This window comes from Artemia franciscana, chromosome 7 (genome assembly GCF_032884065.1).
Source record: "Artemia franciscana chromosome 7, ASM3288406v1, whole genome shotgun sequence".
NCBI classification, from domain to species: Eukaryota; Metazoa; Arthropoda; class Branchiopoda; order Anostraca; family Artemiidae; genus Artemia; species Artemia franciscana.
This window is the reverse complement of record NC_088869.1, coordinates 56,437,688-56,457,348: the sequence shown is the minus strand read 5'-3', so window position 1 is coordinate 56,457,348 and position 19,661 is coordinate 56,437,688. Positions and strand designations below refer to the sequence as shown.

At 33.7% G+C, this 19,661-nt stretch overlaps 2 protein-coding genes across 5 annotated transcripts in view; both read left to right on the top strand.

Moving 5' to 3' along the window:
- The window catches only part of LOC136029500 (enolase-phosphatase E1-like), a 539,221-nt gene that overhangs the window by 118,593 nt on the left and 400,967 nt on the right, over positions 1-19,661 (top strand). The gene's annotated exons all lie outside the window — the stretch shown is intronic.
- LOC136028640 (SANT and BTB domain regulator of class switch recombination-like) overlaps positions 1-19,661 on the top strand; it is a 63,726-nt gene that overhangs the window by 33,161 nt on the left and 10,904 nt on the right. The window contains exons 7-9 of the mRNA XM_065706469.1: positions 3,679-3,826; positions 14,238-14,345; positions 17,112-17,225. Coding sequence (XP_065562541.1) covers positions 3,679-3,826; positions 14,238-14,345; positions 17,112-17,225 — 370 coding nt within the window. The remainder of the gene's footprint in view (positions 1-3,678; positions 3,827-14,237; positions 14,346-17,111; positions 17,226-19,661) is intronic.

Below are 19,661 nucleotides of genomic sequence, written 5' to 3'. Positions count from 1 at the left end.
AGTAGTAGTAGTAGTAGTAGTAGCAGTAGTAGTAACCACGTTCGACGCACTGGACAGGGATTACCGAGGTGTATTTAGGAAGCCATTATGGAGTGACAGCTTTCATACAATGTGCTCTCCAGGCTGCTCTACGCTAGAAAATACTGTAAAAATGAAATATTACTTCGAAAATAGAATCCTTGTATTCGAAAATAAGTACATGAGGATAATTTTAAATGTAAGCTTGCAACTGAAAATCTTTGATTCTTAAATTCACAGCAGAACAGGTCAACCTCTCATTCCTGTTATACTAAGGAAGAAGATGTAGACATATTTAGGACATCTACTCCGTGTGAAAGAAGGTCACCTTCCTTGGACAGCCTACGATTGGAAGTCAGGTGGCGGAAGAAGACGAGGTTGTCCAAACCTACAGCGAACTTTTGACTTAGGTCTAAGGACGACTGAGACCTTGTTAATACCTGAATGGGAAGAAATTACCACTGCAGCACCGTTTGACGAGGGGAGGCACATCACAGACGTTTTGTGTGCGGTCAATGGCTATGGAAGAACTAAGGTCTAAAGCTTACACTTGGGGGAGGGAGAAAGAGAAGTGAGAGAAAGAGAGAAAAAATGAGAGAGTGAAAGAGAAAGAGAGAGAATCAGAGACAACCCTATAGAGTTGCCTATAGCAAAGAGTTATAAGCCTCCATAGTTTTATTTTTAATACTACTTTTTCCTCAGAGTCAATTCATATTGAAGGGATAGTGGCAGCTCCAGGCCTGGGCAGGGAGTAGCTGCCCCAGAATCTCACTTCACTTATCATTGATCAAAATTTTGAAAGTGTAATTTGCTAAAAACAGTCAAAAGTAATTTTGCTTCTGGGCATGCAATGCCCCCAGAGCCCTCAGGGTAAGGAATATATATTATACAATTTACCCTTTCTTACATACATGATTCATCATTAAGAAAAGGCGGATGTTTGATTCATGGTATGTTTGTAAAGATAAGGATAATAACGCGCAACTTCAGGGAATGTTGAAGGGCATGTTAAATTAAATGAAAAAAATACTATATGCATCCAGTTTATAATAAGGTGTATTTGCAATATTCTAAGAACAGCTGAGTGTATTAAGTTCTAACTTTCAGAGCATAATGAGGAGGACGTTAAAAAGTTATCTGTTGGAAATCAGTTACCCTCCCGTTTTCTTTCTAGATGCCCCTATGAAATGTTTGACCAAAGTTTTGACATAGCCATCTTGTTCGAGTCAGATAACTATGCCTCCAGGGATGACATAGCCTCTCAAAGCCCAGTGGCAAGTGCTATACTTTAGATAAGTTGCACATTGTTTACATGTAAAGTTGGTTGTTCGGAAAAGGGGGCATGTTAACCTGGGTCTCTGGAAAGGCTGAAAGTATCAGGGTAAAACTTTTCCAAAACGTTGAGAGGGATGAAAATCAAAATCAAAACACTCTATATGCAGGAGTGTTGTGAAAAAGGCACATCAGCGATATCTTAGGAATTACTTTGGATATTAAGCTGAAACTTTAAAGGTATGTTAAGAGGGATGTGGAAAAGGGAAAAGTAGACAATCATTCCCGCTCTTGCCCTTCTAAAAGCTTCCTCAACACTGATAGAAATCTTTAAAGACATTTTTCTTAAAATACACATAAGCTCAAATAGGTGTGCCTCCGCGAATGCCATGCCCCCACAGCCCCCTGGACAAGGATGATAAATTATCCAGTTTATTCATCTTTAACATGTAGGGTTCATCATTTGGAAACGAGGGAATGCTTGATCATGGGTGAGTCCGGAAAGATAAAGGGTATTAAGGTGAAATTTGGGAGAATGTTTCGGAGTATGTTCAGTTAAATTAAAAGACACTATCTGTATCCAAGTTATCAAAAAGGCGTATCTGTAATATCTTACAAACGGGTATGGGTATTAAATTTATACTTTCAGGACCACTATTACTGCTACTAATGCGACGGCAAATGCGACTGGTTGTGACTGCGACAATGACTACTTCTGACTGCAACAGCTTGTGACTGTGATTGCGAATACTCACAATTGGTATTACATCTACTTGTAAATACTTTCAGGAAGTGTTGAACGACATCGAAAGCACACTATGTGCATGCTTATATTCAAAAGGGTGCGTCAGCAATATCTCAATAATAACTTAGCACATTAAGTTGAAACTTTCAGGGCATACTGAACAGCGCTTGAACCATCAGGATTTACGGAAGGAAATGTTAGACTAAATCAAAAGACACTATGTGCATCCAGATTATCAAAATAGACTCTCTGCAATATCTTAGGACTGACTAAAGGTCAGAATATTCAGTCAAAAAATACTATGTTCATCTTAATTTTCAGAAGGGCATATATGAAATATTGCAGGAACGGCTAATGTAATGGCATATCTTTGAAGCTTTTGAGGAATGTAGAGAAGGTTGTGGAAATATATCAAAAGGCACTAATTAGAACTATTAAATCAGAATTAGATTTTTTTTTTAATTCTTATGCCAGACATGAAAAACTGGAGAAATATTCATTATATTAGCCAATAACAAAACCTCGGCAATTAAAATCTAAAGTCCAACCAGAGACAAATTCCTCTTTAATTGAAATCCAATTCTCTTTAATGAAATCCATAATTTAAACTAAAATCGACAAGAAATTACTATTAAAGAATAAATGAAATCCAAATCGAACAGAAATTATGGTAAACAATAATGGAAAACATAGAGGGTACAGACATAAATGAGTAAATATTTTTTAAACGAATAAAATTTAAATTAAATATTCAAGTCAAACATCAAACGAACAAAAATTACTAAAAAGAGAAGTTTAGCCGCTACTTTTTTCTTCGTTCCCTAGCCACTTAAGTGTAAAGCTTGTGGTATCACTTACCCTTTACTGAAAACAAAATATACTAAAAATATTTTCTTTCAAATTTGTAATTTTGAAAAATATGAATAGAAGTTAGACTAAAATAAATTCTTGAATTGCTGATTTTCCAGGAATTACAATAATTATATATTAAACATATAGTTTATTTTTATTTGTACTTTTCAGGCACCTTGATTTTTGGTAGTGATTAATTTTTTATTTGCCTTCGGAGATTTGAAAAACAAAAGCATAGTGTTTAAAATAAATATAGTTTTCAAAAAATTCAAATGATGGGAAAAGGTTTAGATTCTTTGTTACACAAATTATATAATGCTGTTGAAGCCAAAAGTGCATTTGACGGCATTTTAAAACTGTGTGCAGAGGAAGGCGTAAGTATAGAGATGAGCAATGAAAAGTACAAGATTTCGAGATGATGTGTTGGGACAGGAATTGAAAAGACTGTTTTGTTGTTGTAAACTGGAAGATACTTGTAAAGTTTGAAGTATTAAAGAATGAAACCGAGATTTTACCGACAGAGAATATTTGACTTTGCTTTCAGAAAATTATTTGAAAAAGAATAATTTTTAAAGAAAAATAGCTTTATTTTTAAATTTAAACAGCATTAAAGATAAATATTGTTATCAAAGCATTAAATAAATTTTGGATTGTTCGTATGAAAAGAAATTGTATAAACGACCTATCAAGAGCTTTTTTGAAAAGAAAAAAACAAATAAAAACAAGAATAGACTTTCTATAAATTGAGCTCTGCCTTATATGTTAATCAAGTTACAATTTTGCTCTTTTAGGGTTGTAGATCGCGCGAGCATAAAATATCACCCAGGTTTTTGGAAGATGAAGTAATGGCAAAGGTAGTGGATTTCTTTTTAAAGCATAAGCAGTCTATACTGCAACAATTTTCAAAAATGTCTCCTTATCAAAAAAATCTCTGCTCTGGTAAGTACTTTTTCTATAGCCATTGGTGCGTCTGGTATGAGGCAAGTATGGACACTACGGCCCTAAAAAAAAAGGTCTTGAACCCTAGCGTGACCTTAAGCTCTGACAAAATAGAATAAATTTCTCAGAAAAAATGTCAGAAAAAACATTAACAACAAATATTGGTCAAATAAAAGAGTCATGCTTACTCCCACCGTTTAGCTGTGCCATTTAACCAAACACTTGGAACACTATAATTTCTATGACTATCTTAGTTCTATGACTGTTTACCTTAGTTCTTCCCTAGGAATGACGCATGGACGGATTATAAATAGACTTATCTATAAACAAATGAACTGACATCAGTTTTATATAATCCTAGTAAGGCTTATGCCAGATTTCCCTCTCACTCAATCGGACCATCCGTCATGGTTTTTTCTACAATTAGCCATAGCTTGGTGCCCACAACTACTTGATTTTAATTCAAATTAACGGATTCAAAATTCCAGTAATCCAAAACTCAAAATCCACTTTCTTCTAAAGCTCAGAAGTCTTCAAGATTTTTTCAAATCTGTTTTGACAGGACTAATAATGCTTATTGGAGACCTCTGGTTATAACATACTTTGTGAAATTATATTAAATTTTACTTTTAACCGCAACCAGTCTCTGTTGCAACAACGTTGCAACGTTGCAACAACGTTTGATTATCTCCATTTATGGAATCTCAATAAAAATAACGCTAGAGCGACATAAAAACGGCCAGAAATTATTATCAAAAAATAAATAAAACCTAAAACAAGCAGAATAAATTTGCTCACATCGAATCTAAAGAACCAGTCTCTGTTGCAACAACGTTGCAACCTTGCAACAACGTTTGATTATCTCCATTTATGGAATCTCAATAAAAATAACGCTAGAGCGACATAAAAACGGCCAGAAATTATTATCAAAAAATAAATAAAACCTAAAACAAGCAGAATAAATTTGCTCACATCGAATCTAAAGATAAGACACATTGATATAAATAAGTATATACGTCCTAAAACGAGTAGAGGTTAAAATGAACATTCCAGTTAAAATTAAAACGAATAGAAACGACTGAAACAGGAGTTTATAGCTATTGCCTCCTCCACACCACTGGGGTCATCTTATTCCTTGAGTATTTTTATTGGATATTTGACTATTCTGAACGAAATGGCTATATCAATGGCTGTACGCCTCTGGGCGTGTGGCGAGGGGTTGTTACAAAAGATGAGTGACGGAGAATGCTCGTTCGATTGGAAATTAAAAGTTTTAGTACCTTTTGTAACGTTCAAAACTGATTGGAGTGCAACCGGTCCCCGTCCCTTGTTCCTTTCTGCTACCTGAGCCCCTTAACCTCCAGAGACATATTATCAAAATTTTCAGATAGCCATTTTGATTAAATTATGTGAAAGGCCCGATAACTATGCCTCTGGGGATAACATAAACCCCTACTGAGCCCGAGGCAAAGGTTGTATACAATGACAATTAGCAATTGTTTAAGCACAAATTTTATAATGGAAAACAGGGACTTGTACTATACCATGGGAAGGGTTAAAGCTAATAAGTTGAAACTTCCTGGTAATATTAAGGTGTATATTGAACTAAATCAAATAAACTATGTGCATCCAGTATATCGAAGGGGCTCACCTGTAGTATTTCAGGCACAGCTAATGGTACTGAGGTGAAACTTTCAGATAATGCTGAGGGCAATGTTAATGTAAATTAAAAGTAAATGTAAACAGAAGGGTGCACTTGCAATATTTCAGGAACTGCTAAGGAGAATAAGTTGAAAACTTTTTGGGAATACTGGAGGGGTGTTGATTTAAATCAAAATACACTGTGAGTGTCCACGTTGTCAAAAGGGCGCGCCAGGAATACTTCCAGAACCAATATTAAGGGTTTTATGTTCAGACATCCAAGAAATGTTGAGGGGGATGTTGAACTAAATCAAAAGGCACTATGTATATCCGTGTTTTCAAACTGGCGTACCTGCAACATCTCAGGAACAGCAAAGAGTATATTAAGTTTAAACTTGCAGGGAATGTTAAAGGCAGACGTTGAACAATATCAAAAGAAAATATACGCATCTAGGTTTTTAAAAAGGCTTATCTACTATATATAAGAGGAAACAAAGAAAAGATGTGCTAGGCTTTCAAGGGAATGATGAGGGTGCGGTGAACTATATCAAAAGAAAGTATGTGCATCCAGTCTGTTCAAAAGGCTTATTTGAAATGTCTCATGAGGGGTTAAGGGTATTAAGCTGAAAATTCCAGAGAATACTGTGGGGGATTTTGAACTAAACTAAAAAACACAATATGAATCCAGGTTGTCATAAGGGCTTTACTACAGTATTTAAGGAACAACTGATAGAGTAAGTTGAAATTTTCAGAGAATATTGAACTAAATTGAAAGAAACTATGAACATCCAGGTAGTCAAAAGGAATGTATCTACAACATTTCAGGAAGTCTCAAGGGTATTAACCTGAGAATTTCAGAGGATGTTCAGTAAATCGCATGGCATATGCCCTAGGGTTGTCAAAAGGGTGTATTTGCCACAGGTCAGGAATGACAAAAGTTATTAAGTTGAAAATTTCAGATGAATGTTGAAGGGCATCTTGAACTAAACCAAAAGACATTGTGAGCATTCAGGTTGTCCGAAGGGGGCATCTGCAATATTCAAGCAGTGGCTAAGAGTATTAAGCTGAAACCCTTACTTTGAAAAGTGTTTTTTAAACGACTTTTAGTGGCCCCAAGTGATTCTGCTTTTATATTAGTTTTATATAATTTATTAAGATAGGAAGCGGAAGATGCAATCATGAATTAACTCACATTATTACATGTTTCCATTTTCCAGAAACTTCTTGTAAGTTAGCGAAACTATTAACCACAATTGAGATTAGAACTATTTCCAGGCATTAGGGGGAATACAGGAAAAAAAGAAGGCGAATATAGTAACTTTTTAAATACAATTTCTTATAACCATAAAATGAAAGTTCTATTGTTATTTTTATTAAAGGTAGTTTAGAAGGGTGGCTTTGACAAAGGATTATTCGATCATTAGTAGTATCGACAAAAATTTGGTGTTGACCAGTGGATTGTTTCCTGGCTTTTAGTTGCAATTTTAACTTGAACTTATTATTATCTGCTCAACCAAACCGGAAGCAAAAAATGCAGCTCCAATCTGAGGTCATTTTTCCTTAGTTCCGATGAATGTTCTGTTAAAAAAACGTGATCAATTACTTCGTTATATATATATATATATATATATATATATATATATATATATATATATATATATATATATATATATATATATATATATATATATATATATATATATATATATATATATATATATATATATATATATATATATATATATATATATATATATTAAGCGTATTTAAAAAGTTTAAATTTTGTCAGGGAAATTAAAGGATATTGATTTTTTGTCGAAAAAATTTTCCTTTTTGTCTAGCTTATTTCGTCTTTTCGGTTTTTGCCGTAAATATTTCACAAATTTTTAGGTTTTTCGAAGAAAATCAGAAATTTTGAACTGTTGTCATACATGCTTCGAAGATTTCTGTTCTTGTCGTAAAGATTCACAGATTTCCAATTTTTGTTGAGCCTATTTCTAAGGTTTTTATTTCTTATTGAGGAAATTAAGAGATTTTCAATTTTTGCTGTAAATCTATTAAAGATTCTCAATTTTTGTCGTGGAACTTAACAGATTTTCCGTTTTTGTTAGGCAAATTTCAAAGATTTTCAATTTTCATCGAAGAAATTTTTGTTCTACAAATTTTCAGTATTTGATGTAAATATTACACAGATTTTCATTTCTTGCCGAGGAGTTTCACAGACTTTCAATTTTTGATGAACGAAATCAAATATCTTAAATTTTATATTTTTATTTTATATTATTTTATATTATTATATTTTATAATTATTTTATATTATTTATATTTTATATTTTATTGATTTTTATTTTTTTCAAGCTTACTTCTTCTTTTTGATCTTTGTTGTAAATAACTGACAAATATTCAATTTACCAAGAAAATTTAGAGGTTTTCATTATTGCTGTATAGATTTCAAATATTTTTAGTTTTCATTCTGGAAAATTAGCAGAATTGCAATGTAAGTCTTATTTCAAATGTTTTCAATTTTGTCAAGGGAATTGAGAGATTTTTCATTTTTGTTGTAAAGGTTTCACACATTTTAAATTTTTGTCGAGGAGATTCACAGACTTCCAATTTTTATTGAGCAAAATCGCAGACTTTCAGTTTTTATCGAGCGAATTTCGAATATTTTTTATTTTGTAAAGATTTTCAACTATCATCGAGATTTTTTACTCCAAAAATTTCCAATATTTGCTGTAAATATTTCACAGATTTTCATTTTTTTTCCGAGGAGTTTCACAGACTTTTAATTTTTGTTGAAAAAATCACATATCTTAAATTTTTATCAAGTGTCTCAAACATTTTATTTATGTTGGGGAAATTCACAGGATTTTATTTTTGTCACGCTTACCTCGTCTTTTTGATCTTTGTAATAGATAACTCACAATTTTTAATTTTTCAAAAAAATTTAGAGATTTTCACTATTGCTGTATAAATTTCAAACATTTTTAATTTTCATCGTGGGAAATTCAGAGAATTACAATTTTTTGTAAGGTGCATTTCGAAGGTTTTCAATCTTTGTCGAGGAAAGTCAGAGGCTTTCCATTTTTGTTGCAGAGGTTTCACACATTTTAAATCTTTGTCGAGGAGATTCACAGATTTCCAATTTATGTCGAAGAAAAATCACAAACGTTCAGTTTTATCGAGTGTATCTCTAATATTTTAAATTTTTGTCGAGGAAATTCATTTTCTAAAGGATTTCAAAGATTTTAATTTTTTGGCGTGGAAATTCACTTATTTTCAACTTTCGTCTAGCATATATAATGATTTTCAATTTCTTTGGGGAAATTCAGGGACTTTTGATTTTTTTGCAAATTTTACACATTTTCTATTTTATGGACGAAATTCACAGAATTTCAATTCTTATTCAACAAAATCACAGATTTTCAATTTTTCAAGCGTATTTCATAAATTTAAAACTTTGTCAAGTGTATTTCGTTTTTTCCGCATTTTGTTGTAAAGATTCCTCATATTTTTAACTTTTGTCTAAGAAATTCAGGTATTCTCATTTTTAATATAAAAATTTCACAGATTTTCAATTTGTCTCAAGGAAATAAACACATTTTAAATTTTATATGAATGTATTTCAAAATTTCCAGTTTGTGTCAAAAGATTTTACCATTTTCAATTTTGTCTCATCTATGATGTTTTTTCAATTTTGTCGAGTGAAATCATAGATTTTTCAATTTTTTGTAAATTCTTGAAATGTATTATTTTAAGATGGGTAAATCCTTACCGATTTATTTTCTGTTAAATTCTAAGATTTTCAATTTTTGTCGTGGAAATTCAAAGGATTTTTTTTATAGTAAAGATTTGGAAGATTTTCAGTTTTTTCGTTAAGATTTCCAAAATTTTCATTTTTTTTAGTTTATTTTATTTTTTGACGAAAAAAATATATTTCATACAATGTTGGCGAAATTCAGAGATCTCAACATTTTTGTAGTAAAAATTACAAAGATTATCGTTTCGGATGATGACCTATCATTAATGATTCAAAAAAGAAAATTAAAGTTTACAATAAAAAGTAAGAGTTACGATACAGGATGTAGGGTTTTGGGAGCACGAAAAAATAGCTATTTAGAAATAAAGTAAAAAATTTTTTTTAAAGAGTTCACTTGGACAAATATTAAAACTAGCTGTCTTAGCAGTGAAATTTGAAAGGTAAAAATGGCCTCGTAAGAAAAGAAAAATCAGAGGAGACAAGGTTGTAGCAGGGCTATATGCAGATCTATCCCGTTTGTTGTTAGTTTTAGGTTTCATTGCTGTTTAATAAACTGCCATTCGCAAAAAAGATAAAATTAGCCTCGTTAGAAAATATCCGATTAAAAAAGGTGATTAAAATATACCAGAGGATGGCGAAGATCTTTCGTACTTTTTACCAGGACTCTCTTTTATTAGTATTTGTGCACATATATTGTGTTTGCTGCTATTATTTTAGTTTTCCTTAGCATCAGAGTAAAATTCGCAAAATCACGTTCGTGAAATCTGCGTTGAAAGAAAAGACAAGTTTCATCAAAGGTGATTTGATTGTAGCATGATGTGGCACAGATTCTTTCACGCTTGTTGCTAGGATTAATTTTCATTACTAATTAACTGAAATGGACTCAAAAGAAAGATAAAAAGACACGTAATCTTTCAAAATAAAGATAAAAAGACAAAAGAAAGACAATAAGACATGAATAAGACATAAAGTATCATATTAACCTGAATTTGTATCCTGTATTGTAATCTGAGATTGTTTTCCCTAGCTGTTATTATCCTCGTTTCTCTCTTCTTTACGGGTTTTTATCGTTTTTTCGTGATTAGCCAGTCTGGTCTCAAAAAATATTTATCGTATGAAGAAGGCGCAGTTTAGAGGGGCACATACAATTAAAATTATCCTTTTCGTACTATTGAACCATTAATTAGACTTTTTTTTATAGTCGAAAGGCACGACCTGAACCTTTTATGTCCTTACTACCATACTTTAAAAGAATCCTGTCAACTCAATTTAGGATTTTTTTTTAAATGTAAGCTCCATCCTCAATACCTCAATAGCAATCAAAGCAAGTTTTAGATCTTTCTTCCAAGATGTCTAAATTTCTTCCATAGTTTCTCATATATCGGTGTAAATTTGCGTGTTTTGGTGTATTTTCAAAACTAATCCTCCAAAATCCTGTGCTATAACAGAAAGATTCTACGATGATACACAAGAAATATATCCCCTCCCCCTGGAAAGGTGACCCTTCAGAAAAGAAGTGCAATGGGGGTTTGGAAACCAGCTATCCTGTGCTTTCCCACACTCTTTCTTCTTATCTTCTCCAGATTCCTCCAGGGTACCCATTTAGAGCTGGGTCGAATCTAGCTGAGCTTACAGAGTCACACCGCTGGACCTCGTCCTAAACAAATAACCGGTTACGCTAGGAATTGAACCCGTGCCCCGTGGAAAAAATCCCAACTGACCACTACAACCACTTAGCCAGGACGGCTAAGAATCGTGCCATTCCTTATTTCTGGAGAGACAAATAACCCCGTATAAAAACTTGATGCTTTGAAAACATCCAGTAAAAATTTTGTGCCAGTGCAAACAACATGTAAATAAATTGCAGCGAATTGGTTCTTGTTGGTGAAATCTTAATCCAGCACAAAAACGCAAAGTTTTCAAGTATTTAAGAATACACTCTGAGTCCAAGGCCGTATCCAGAGGGGAGGGTATAGGGTTCGATTAAAATAGTCTTTGAAATCTATGATGGGTGTATGCGAGGGTCAGAGGTTCGAGGGAGATTAGGGAGACAAGAAAATATCATAACTTTAAACACTAAAACGCGTAAAGACTCAAAACGAGCATTTACCATACATCAAAATGCTACAAAAAGTAGCCTCTCTTAGTCCCTTTTAAACTTTCTAGGTCAAATCAAGCCTCTTGAGTCCCATCCAACTGTTTTAGTCCCTCTTTACACGGCAAATTGGACAAGCAATTGGGAGAGGGAACATGATATGCTATTTCAGCTGGACAAATTTCAAAGTGCATACTGTTGGGTCAAGAAACGCAATTTTCTGACCTTTTTTCCAGCGGCAATTGCGGCTTATTCTATTGATTTATGAATAGTCAAAATATAAAAAATATGAAAGATTCAAAGTTTAAACAATTTATAAGTATTAATATTCTTAGATGTAATATTATATTAATCTTATATTTAATATGATATAATTAACTATTATAATTAATTAAAATTAATTATTATTACTTCTATTATTACAATTAATTATATAATTAATATTACGCAAAAGTAGAGTAAAAAAAAGAAGAAAATCATCCGCATTTTTAAGAGGATTGGAGAAGTTCTTCTCAAACACACCAAGCTTCTTACTAGCACGAGTTAAATAATAATCACAATCAAAGGAAGAAAAAAAAACAACAACAGAAAACAATAATTTCACATTGTACGAAAAAATAGGGCTAGGGGATTTTTTTTAGAGGGAATAGAGGTTACGATCAGAAAAGAAGAAATATCAAAAGACATTAAAATACTAGTACATTCTGTAAAAAAGTGTAATTTCACAAGGTTTAAGTCTTAGAACGCTAAAATTCTGGTAATTAAAAGTAATAGTTATAAGAATGAAGATTACGATTAGAAAAGAAGAAATATCAGAAGACACTAAAATACTAGTACTTTCTGTCAAAAGTGTAATTTTCTAAGGTTTAGGTCTTAGAACCCTAAAATTCTGATAATTAAAAGTCTTAGTTATAAGAATAAAGGTTACGATTAGAAAAGAAGAAATATCGAAAGACATTAAAATACTAGTACTTTCTGTCAAAAAGTGTAATTTCCTAAGGTTTAAGTATTAGAACCCAGAAATTCTAATAATTAAAATTCTTAATTAAAAGTTTTGTTGAAAAATAGGTACAAAACAAAACAAAATAAGACAAGAAAATAATCAGCCTTTTTGAGAGGAGGGGTACGCTCATCTAAAGTATGTCAGTGTCCTTACTAGCATCGAATTAAATACGGATCGCGGCAAATAAAAAAAAGAAAGAATTTCCCATTATATGAAACAATGGGCGAGGAGATTTTTTCAAGAAGGGTGCGGAGAATATCGTACACAATTTCAGGTGAAGAAGTGTCAAAGAAAATTTAAATATAAGTAATTTTGCTTCTGGGGTTAATTATCGTTAATTTCTTAGAATGGAGTGAAATCTAAAAACATAAATCTTATTGGGATCTAATCAACATTAACTACTGGTAAATATGCGTCATCACGCGGCATTGGTGGCTCTGAAAATAAGAATTTACATACATCATTTTTTTGACACTGTTAATTTTTTTTGTCTAACCCAGAATTTTCGATCGCTAATAACTTGGCCTTCTTTAACCATGAAAGACAGAACGCCACTTTGCTGGGACATAATCTTTTTGGCTGCATAAAAATAGACTAGAGCTTTTAATTTCCCTTCAGATTAGCCATCTCCCTGGTTTTCATGTGCATTGGTTTGGTGCGATCACCTCCAAAGGCAATTAAACCTAAAAAAAAAAAAAAAAAACGCACCTTCTAAAGCTCTTTGCTTTAGGCTGTGCCATGTATTTCTAGCTTATATTTTGCTGATTTTTCACACACACTTGCTTCGGCACTTGTATAGCAAACCCACTACCGCTCAAGTTGTTCATTCATTGACGCACTAAAGAATTGTTTTTTTTTTCATTAGTTTCTTTTAGCTTAGCGTGAGACAAGACAAAGAGAAGTGACAGAATAGATGGAAAATATATAATTCGGGCTATATCTTTGCACATTGGTTGGGGGGTAAAGTATTTGGACAGTGTGAAGTTAGAAAACAATTTTTATTAGATAATATGCAGAATAGTTGTACGTAACATATTAGACAAGCAGGCCCGCTTTACTTTACCCCCACCCCATCCCCCTTAATATGTGAATATGTGGCTGAAATTTGTTTCTGAAGTATTATATTTTTATCTTACTTTAGTATATTTCATTAGGATTGAGCGTTAGAGAGGCATATTAGAAGAGTATTAGGTAGTGAATATATCATACAAGTATCCTTGCTTCTTTTAGATTTAGCTCTTGCTACTGCGAAAAACTTAATAATTACATTGGGAAGGGTTTTTCATTAAAAACCGAGTTGCTCTTTATAATTTATTACTAATGTATTCTTATTTGCACAAGTTTCCACTTAACCAACTCAAAAATCAGATGTTCTATTCATTATCCTCAGCACTTTAAAGTATATTACACCTTTAGTTACACAGATCTTTGCTTTATTTTGTTTTTTTTTTTCCTGACTGTGTTTTAAGTAATACAGTTTCGTCTGCAATCTAAGGATCATATTAAGTCATTTCTGTACTTATCGGTTATGTAGCAAACACTCGGAAAGTAAAGTTCAATTAATGCTAATGAAATCCAACAAAATATGATGAAAATAAAATCGTTTAGAAACAAATTTGGACTAAATATTTGAACATTAGGGGGGGGGGGGGTAAAGCATAGCATATATTATACTAACTTAACCTAACCTAACCAAACCGAAATACCAACTAAATACTTAAATAAGATATAGCTACAATTTATTTTCGAACCAAGCCAAAGCTAATTGTGCGGTATAAAGAAGTTGCTTGACCAGTTTCTTGTGGCATATTCGCATCATCCGCGATCGAAATTCTATAGTGCTTGTTATATAACCGATAAGTACAGTCATTTCGTATTAAAATGTATATTTATATATCTGATTTAACTTCAGTCCAGATAGACGACATTAACCAATGGGGATCACTGGAAAGGCCGGAGACTAGATTCCTTGTTCCACTCCCAAATATTCCTTGGTTATTAGAAGACCTTAGCAGCCAAGGTAAGTTGATGTTAACAATCATACGCCACTTATAAGAGAAAATTTCAGGAATCAGGAGTCAAAAACCTCAAGCAATTCATCTGCCTGACACTTTGGCCAACAGTGGCCTGAGAACCATAATTCTTATTCTAAATAGGGTTCATGGTTTTCTAGATTAGATAATCTTATTAGGATTTTTCTATTTACTCATTTTTATGATGAAGTACAAAAACTGTATTGGAGAAATACTCGAGTGGTTAACAAAACTTCATAGAAATATTATATATTCCCAGAGGGAGAGTTTTACAGAATCAAACCTTGGCCAGTTGTCTCGACCTTTGATACCCAAAGGGCATTTGGTAGCCCAGATTCCCAATAGCTCCTCCAAACAGGCATAACATAGCTTTCTGAAATCATTCTCATTACAGGAACCCAAACTTAGAAATGCGAACTAAAGCGGTTCGTGTGGACTTGAGAAGATGTGTTAGTCCCCGCATTGCACTCTCTCTGGGACCATGATTTCCTGAGGCCAAAGTAATTTAAATGAATTAAAAAGTATGAAACTACAGCTTGGAATTTTACAGCATGACAAAATAAATGTTTAATTATATTTTTACTGACGAATTTGGACGCTTTGATGTGGGTTTACTAATTAGGAGTTTCAGAAGCTCATATCCCAGGGGTAGGAAACATGAAATTTGGTGATATAGAATTTGTTTACTCAGGCAGGAAGGATGGGGTACACAGAGGGGGGGAGTAAGGCTCATGACGAATAAGAAAGCTGCTAATTCGCGTTTTGGTTGGGAAAGTATTGATAATAGGAGACTAGTTATTCATTTATGACTAAAAACCACAAAGTATCAGTCATAGTACCCGTGTAGAACCGATTGACGGAGCATTTTACGTTGTATGATGATACTTTTTAGACTTAAAGATACTGTGGACTAAGTTTTAAGACAAGAACATGTGTCGACCAAAGTTCTGATTCATCAAACACCTGTAGTCCTTAGTCTTAAAGATTATGAGAAAGCGTTTGGTTCAGCTGATAAAAGTGATTGGGGGTGTGTACGTAAATAGCATAGCTGCTGCTTAGATAGGTTTCGTATTAAAACAGGAGTTAAGCAAGTTTCCGTTCTATCCCCATTTAGATATATCATTTTCATGGATTTGTCTCAAGGAACGCAGCAAAGGCAATGGGAGAACATGGAATCAAGTGGGAAAGTAAGACACTTCTGGACTTAAATTGTGCTGATGATGAAAGTATCCTAGATGAAGGTGTTAGCAAAGTGAATGAACTTTTTGAGGTTTTTGACTTCAAGGTAAGATAATAGGTTTGAAAATTAATGTTAAGAAGACTAACTCGCTAAGGCTAGGGATAAGCAAAGATGAAAAGGTGATTTTGGGTACTAAAAGATCGATCAGATGGACAGCTCCACATACCTAGGTAATATTATTAGTAAAGACGGCGGGTGTAGTGAAGATATTAAAGGTAGAATAGCTAAGGCCCAGGGTATCTTTTTACAGCTGAAAGTTCGGAAGAATAGGAAGATAAATCTGCAATCCAAGGTTAGATTATGGGAAGACACAGTGATGACAGTGGTGAAGCAAGGTTCAAAAGCTGCTCAGAACAGCAGGAGAAGATTTTCCAGAGAAATTGCCTCTGGATTTAGTACCAGACTGACTTACCGTATCTCAAATACTAGACTATACGAAAAGCATGGTTCAAAACCACTTTCTAGGTATATGATGAGAGATTAGATGAGGTATTAGATGAGTTCATGAAGATTGATGGAAAAAGATGTCATTCGTCTCAAGTTCTGACTCAAAATAAGGAAAATTCTATGGAAATAAGAGTAAGTGTAATTTGTGCAAGGTACAATTGTATTTTATACAGGCTTGTGCCTGAAATGGCCGCTCAAGACAGTGGCTCGATCGTAGACCTGTGCAACACAATCTGACCCACTGAGCCCTGGATCTGTACTTGATGCTTGATAGCCCCGACTGTGTTTCTGAATCATGTTTCTCCATATGAGAGCATCCAAGAGCTGCCTTCTTTCACTCTCTTACCATGAAAGTATTTAGTCAAAACTACAAGCTGTTTCTTTACATATATCCTTAGTTTTATCAACCATAACAGCAAAGAATTTTGTTTCCACAGACTATTTGACGATATTGGAGAGGAAGTTAGTTAGAAAGCCTATCTTGTGATAGGCTTTCTAACTAAAAGACAACGCGCAGGGTTTCTCGGAAGTTTCCTAATTTTCAGTTGTATCACTTTCATTATGTCCATTTTAGAAAATATTTTTAAAGAGTATTTTTAAGACCTACTAAGAATATGTTTGCGCACACAAACTTTTTCACAGTTAAGATCAAATGAATATAGATATGGACTACATATTTGGGCCCCTTCCTAACACCAAGGGGTTGCCCTAGCCCCTCCCTCCCTAAATGACACCACTGGTTTTGCTGGTGATACCTTTACATGATCTTTTGGTTATTTTATAATAAGGATACTTCCCCCTTTGAAGTCTTAGGTTCTAAGGGATTTACTTTTACGACAGGGGATCACTTATGGCTTAGGAGGCAAGGATAGACACCGGTCTTGACTGTACCAGCTTTTAATTCATAAATCTTATAATTTTAATGAATAAGGTGCTTTTTAAGCTATATATTATTTCTTATAATAATTTTTTATAATTATTTCTTATATATTATCTTATATATAGATAATATTATACATTATCTTACAATTATTTCTTATATATATTATTTTCATTGGCTCTTTAGATTCAAGATCTGAAGGTTCTACTTCTAAGCAGACGTCGCGTCAAACAAGCGCACCTGGCTCCGTCAACAGTCGGGGTACAAGCATCAATAGTGACAAAGGGACTTCAAGAACAGGTAGGTAGATTAACTATTTGTACCCACATTTCAGAATCTCTGTGAACCTGAGACTACCGTGAAACCTAAGCTACAAGAGACGTATTTCACATTACTGAAGTTTTCTTGAACAAGACTTGTGTCCCCTATTGCCTACAGGCGATTCTAGTGAAACATACCAAAAGCAAAATAGCTTATTTCCATTTATACAGCTTAAAATTGTGCCGGCTGTATTTGGACAATAAAAATGCAATGCTAGCCTACATAAACAGGTTGGAGGAGGTTCATCCCGGTTTTTCAGCGTAATAACTAGCCAGAAGTGTTTTCCAGCCAACCAGTCAGATTGTTTGTTTGTATTTTGAATCTCTCCATACTCGCAAGTGCTAATCCCTTGTAATCAGGAGCAACTGTATGCAGTCGCCTTAGTATTGAGCAACCTGCATCTCAGTATTTTTATAGTACCATCTTTTTATTTCTTTCCCCAGCCCCTTTGTATAGAAGGGATTTGTATAGAAAGGGATCCAAAATATTTTAAGGGACTTTATTTGATTGGAAATAGGAAGTTCTAGGGCCTTTTTAAGTTTTAAAATTGATTGGGGGATCCTTGACCTAATTTGCTATTCAGTCCCCCTGAATCCAATTGCAACTTCCAGAGAACAAGTTTTCCTGGAATAGATCCAATAAATAGACTTCCGATTAATCCCCACTGACATCTGGTGAAAAGTTCTAGATAGCCGTTTCTCTGAATAGTTTCGGAAGGTCTAATAGATACACCTCAGGGATTGACACAACCCCCATGGCCCGTGAGGCATGGGCTATAAATTACAGAAATTACCCATAGTCCATAGGTAGGTTTCCTAGCGGAAAAAAAATTGAACACGTTTGATCTTTGGTGTTTAATTGGCTAAAAATGTCAAATTAGCTGTAAAAATTTTCAGGAATTATTCCATGGACCAAGAGAAACTCTTATTTTCGGGATGGGGTACAATGGGTCCTGGAAATGGTCTGAAAACTTTTTGGCCATGGTAAATTTGAAACTTATTGCTGTTAGTTCTTGGGCCAAGAGCTACCCAATGTTCAAAAACAAAATTTGCTTGAGGGTGTCGACACCCAAAAATGGAGCCGAGAAAGAGCCACATAGCTTTTTTCCAGTTGGCTATGAAATATAGATCCTTAATTTCTTGTGCTAAAGGAACCCTAATGCAGAAGGAGAAATTGGACAAATTTTCGGTTCCCCCGACAGAAATACCAAAATACCGTGTTTTTTTTTCTTACAGCTTAAAACATACACGCATCAATTTTGGAACAAAAGGGACTCAAATATATAATGAAAAAATGAAAGTAATTGATTCAACTGAAACTGGGAAAGAGAAATGGCCAAAAATCTGTTTTTTTCTGAACATTCTTAAACTTAAAATGGTAAGTTCTTTAGCCAAGAAAGAATTTATACGAGCAAATCGAGCAAATAGTTTTAGCCTGAAGGCACGGGGCCATAAAAATAGGAACCCAGAAAGGGCTAGTTTTTTTTTCTTTTTTGATCAGCTTGAGACTTATAACCTTAATTCTTTGGGCAATGGGGACCCAAATTCCCAAGGAAAAATTGAGAAGAAAATTTGGTTCTCTATAAAATTGGATACAAATTTGGACCAAAGTTCTTATTCAGATGAAGGAGGGATCCCTAAATATTGGGTCCAAAATGTTCTTAAAAGATGTTTTTTGGCGATTGTGTTGAAGTTTTTAAGAATCTTTTCCTGACTTGCAGGACAATTACATTTTTTTTAAAAGAAAACGACGTTTGAGAGCCTTAAATTTGCCAAAAAACTTACTGTCCCTAATGAGTCTGAAACTTACTGCCCAAAAACTTAAGGGAACATAATAAGAAAATAATGGGAGTAACGCTTCCCAAAAGAGGACCCAAAGCTTTTCTTTGTGTCAGCTCCAAATTCACACCCTTAACCCCTTGAGTCAAGAGAAACCTAGTATGCAAAGAAATACCTTCGCTTTTCCTCTTATACAGGACCTGTTTCAGAAAGTGAGACTTTTTTTTCTCTGAACTACTTAAAATTTACACACACTAGATGCTGTGCCAAGGAGAACCTCATTCACAAAAAACATGCTTGAGGGTATGGATCCCAAAATTGGGACCAAATATATTTTTTTTTCGATTGAGCTGGAACTTAAATCGAAAAGTTCTTGTGTTAAGGAAACTAAAATTTGCAACAATAAAAAATCACTAAAACATCGGTTTTAATGAAAATGGGGCTATAATCTAAAAACCACCAACAAACTTTTTTCTGCAGGCTTGAAACTGAAAACCATAAGTTTTTGGGAAAGTGGGCCCAAATGTACAAGACAATTTCAAGCTTGCTGGTACGGATCCTACTCAAAACTGCGGCCGAAAAGTCAAGAAAAAATATTTCTACATTTAGCTTGAAACTTTCAGGGATGGTTACCTTA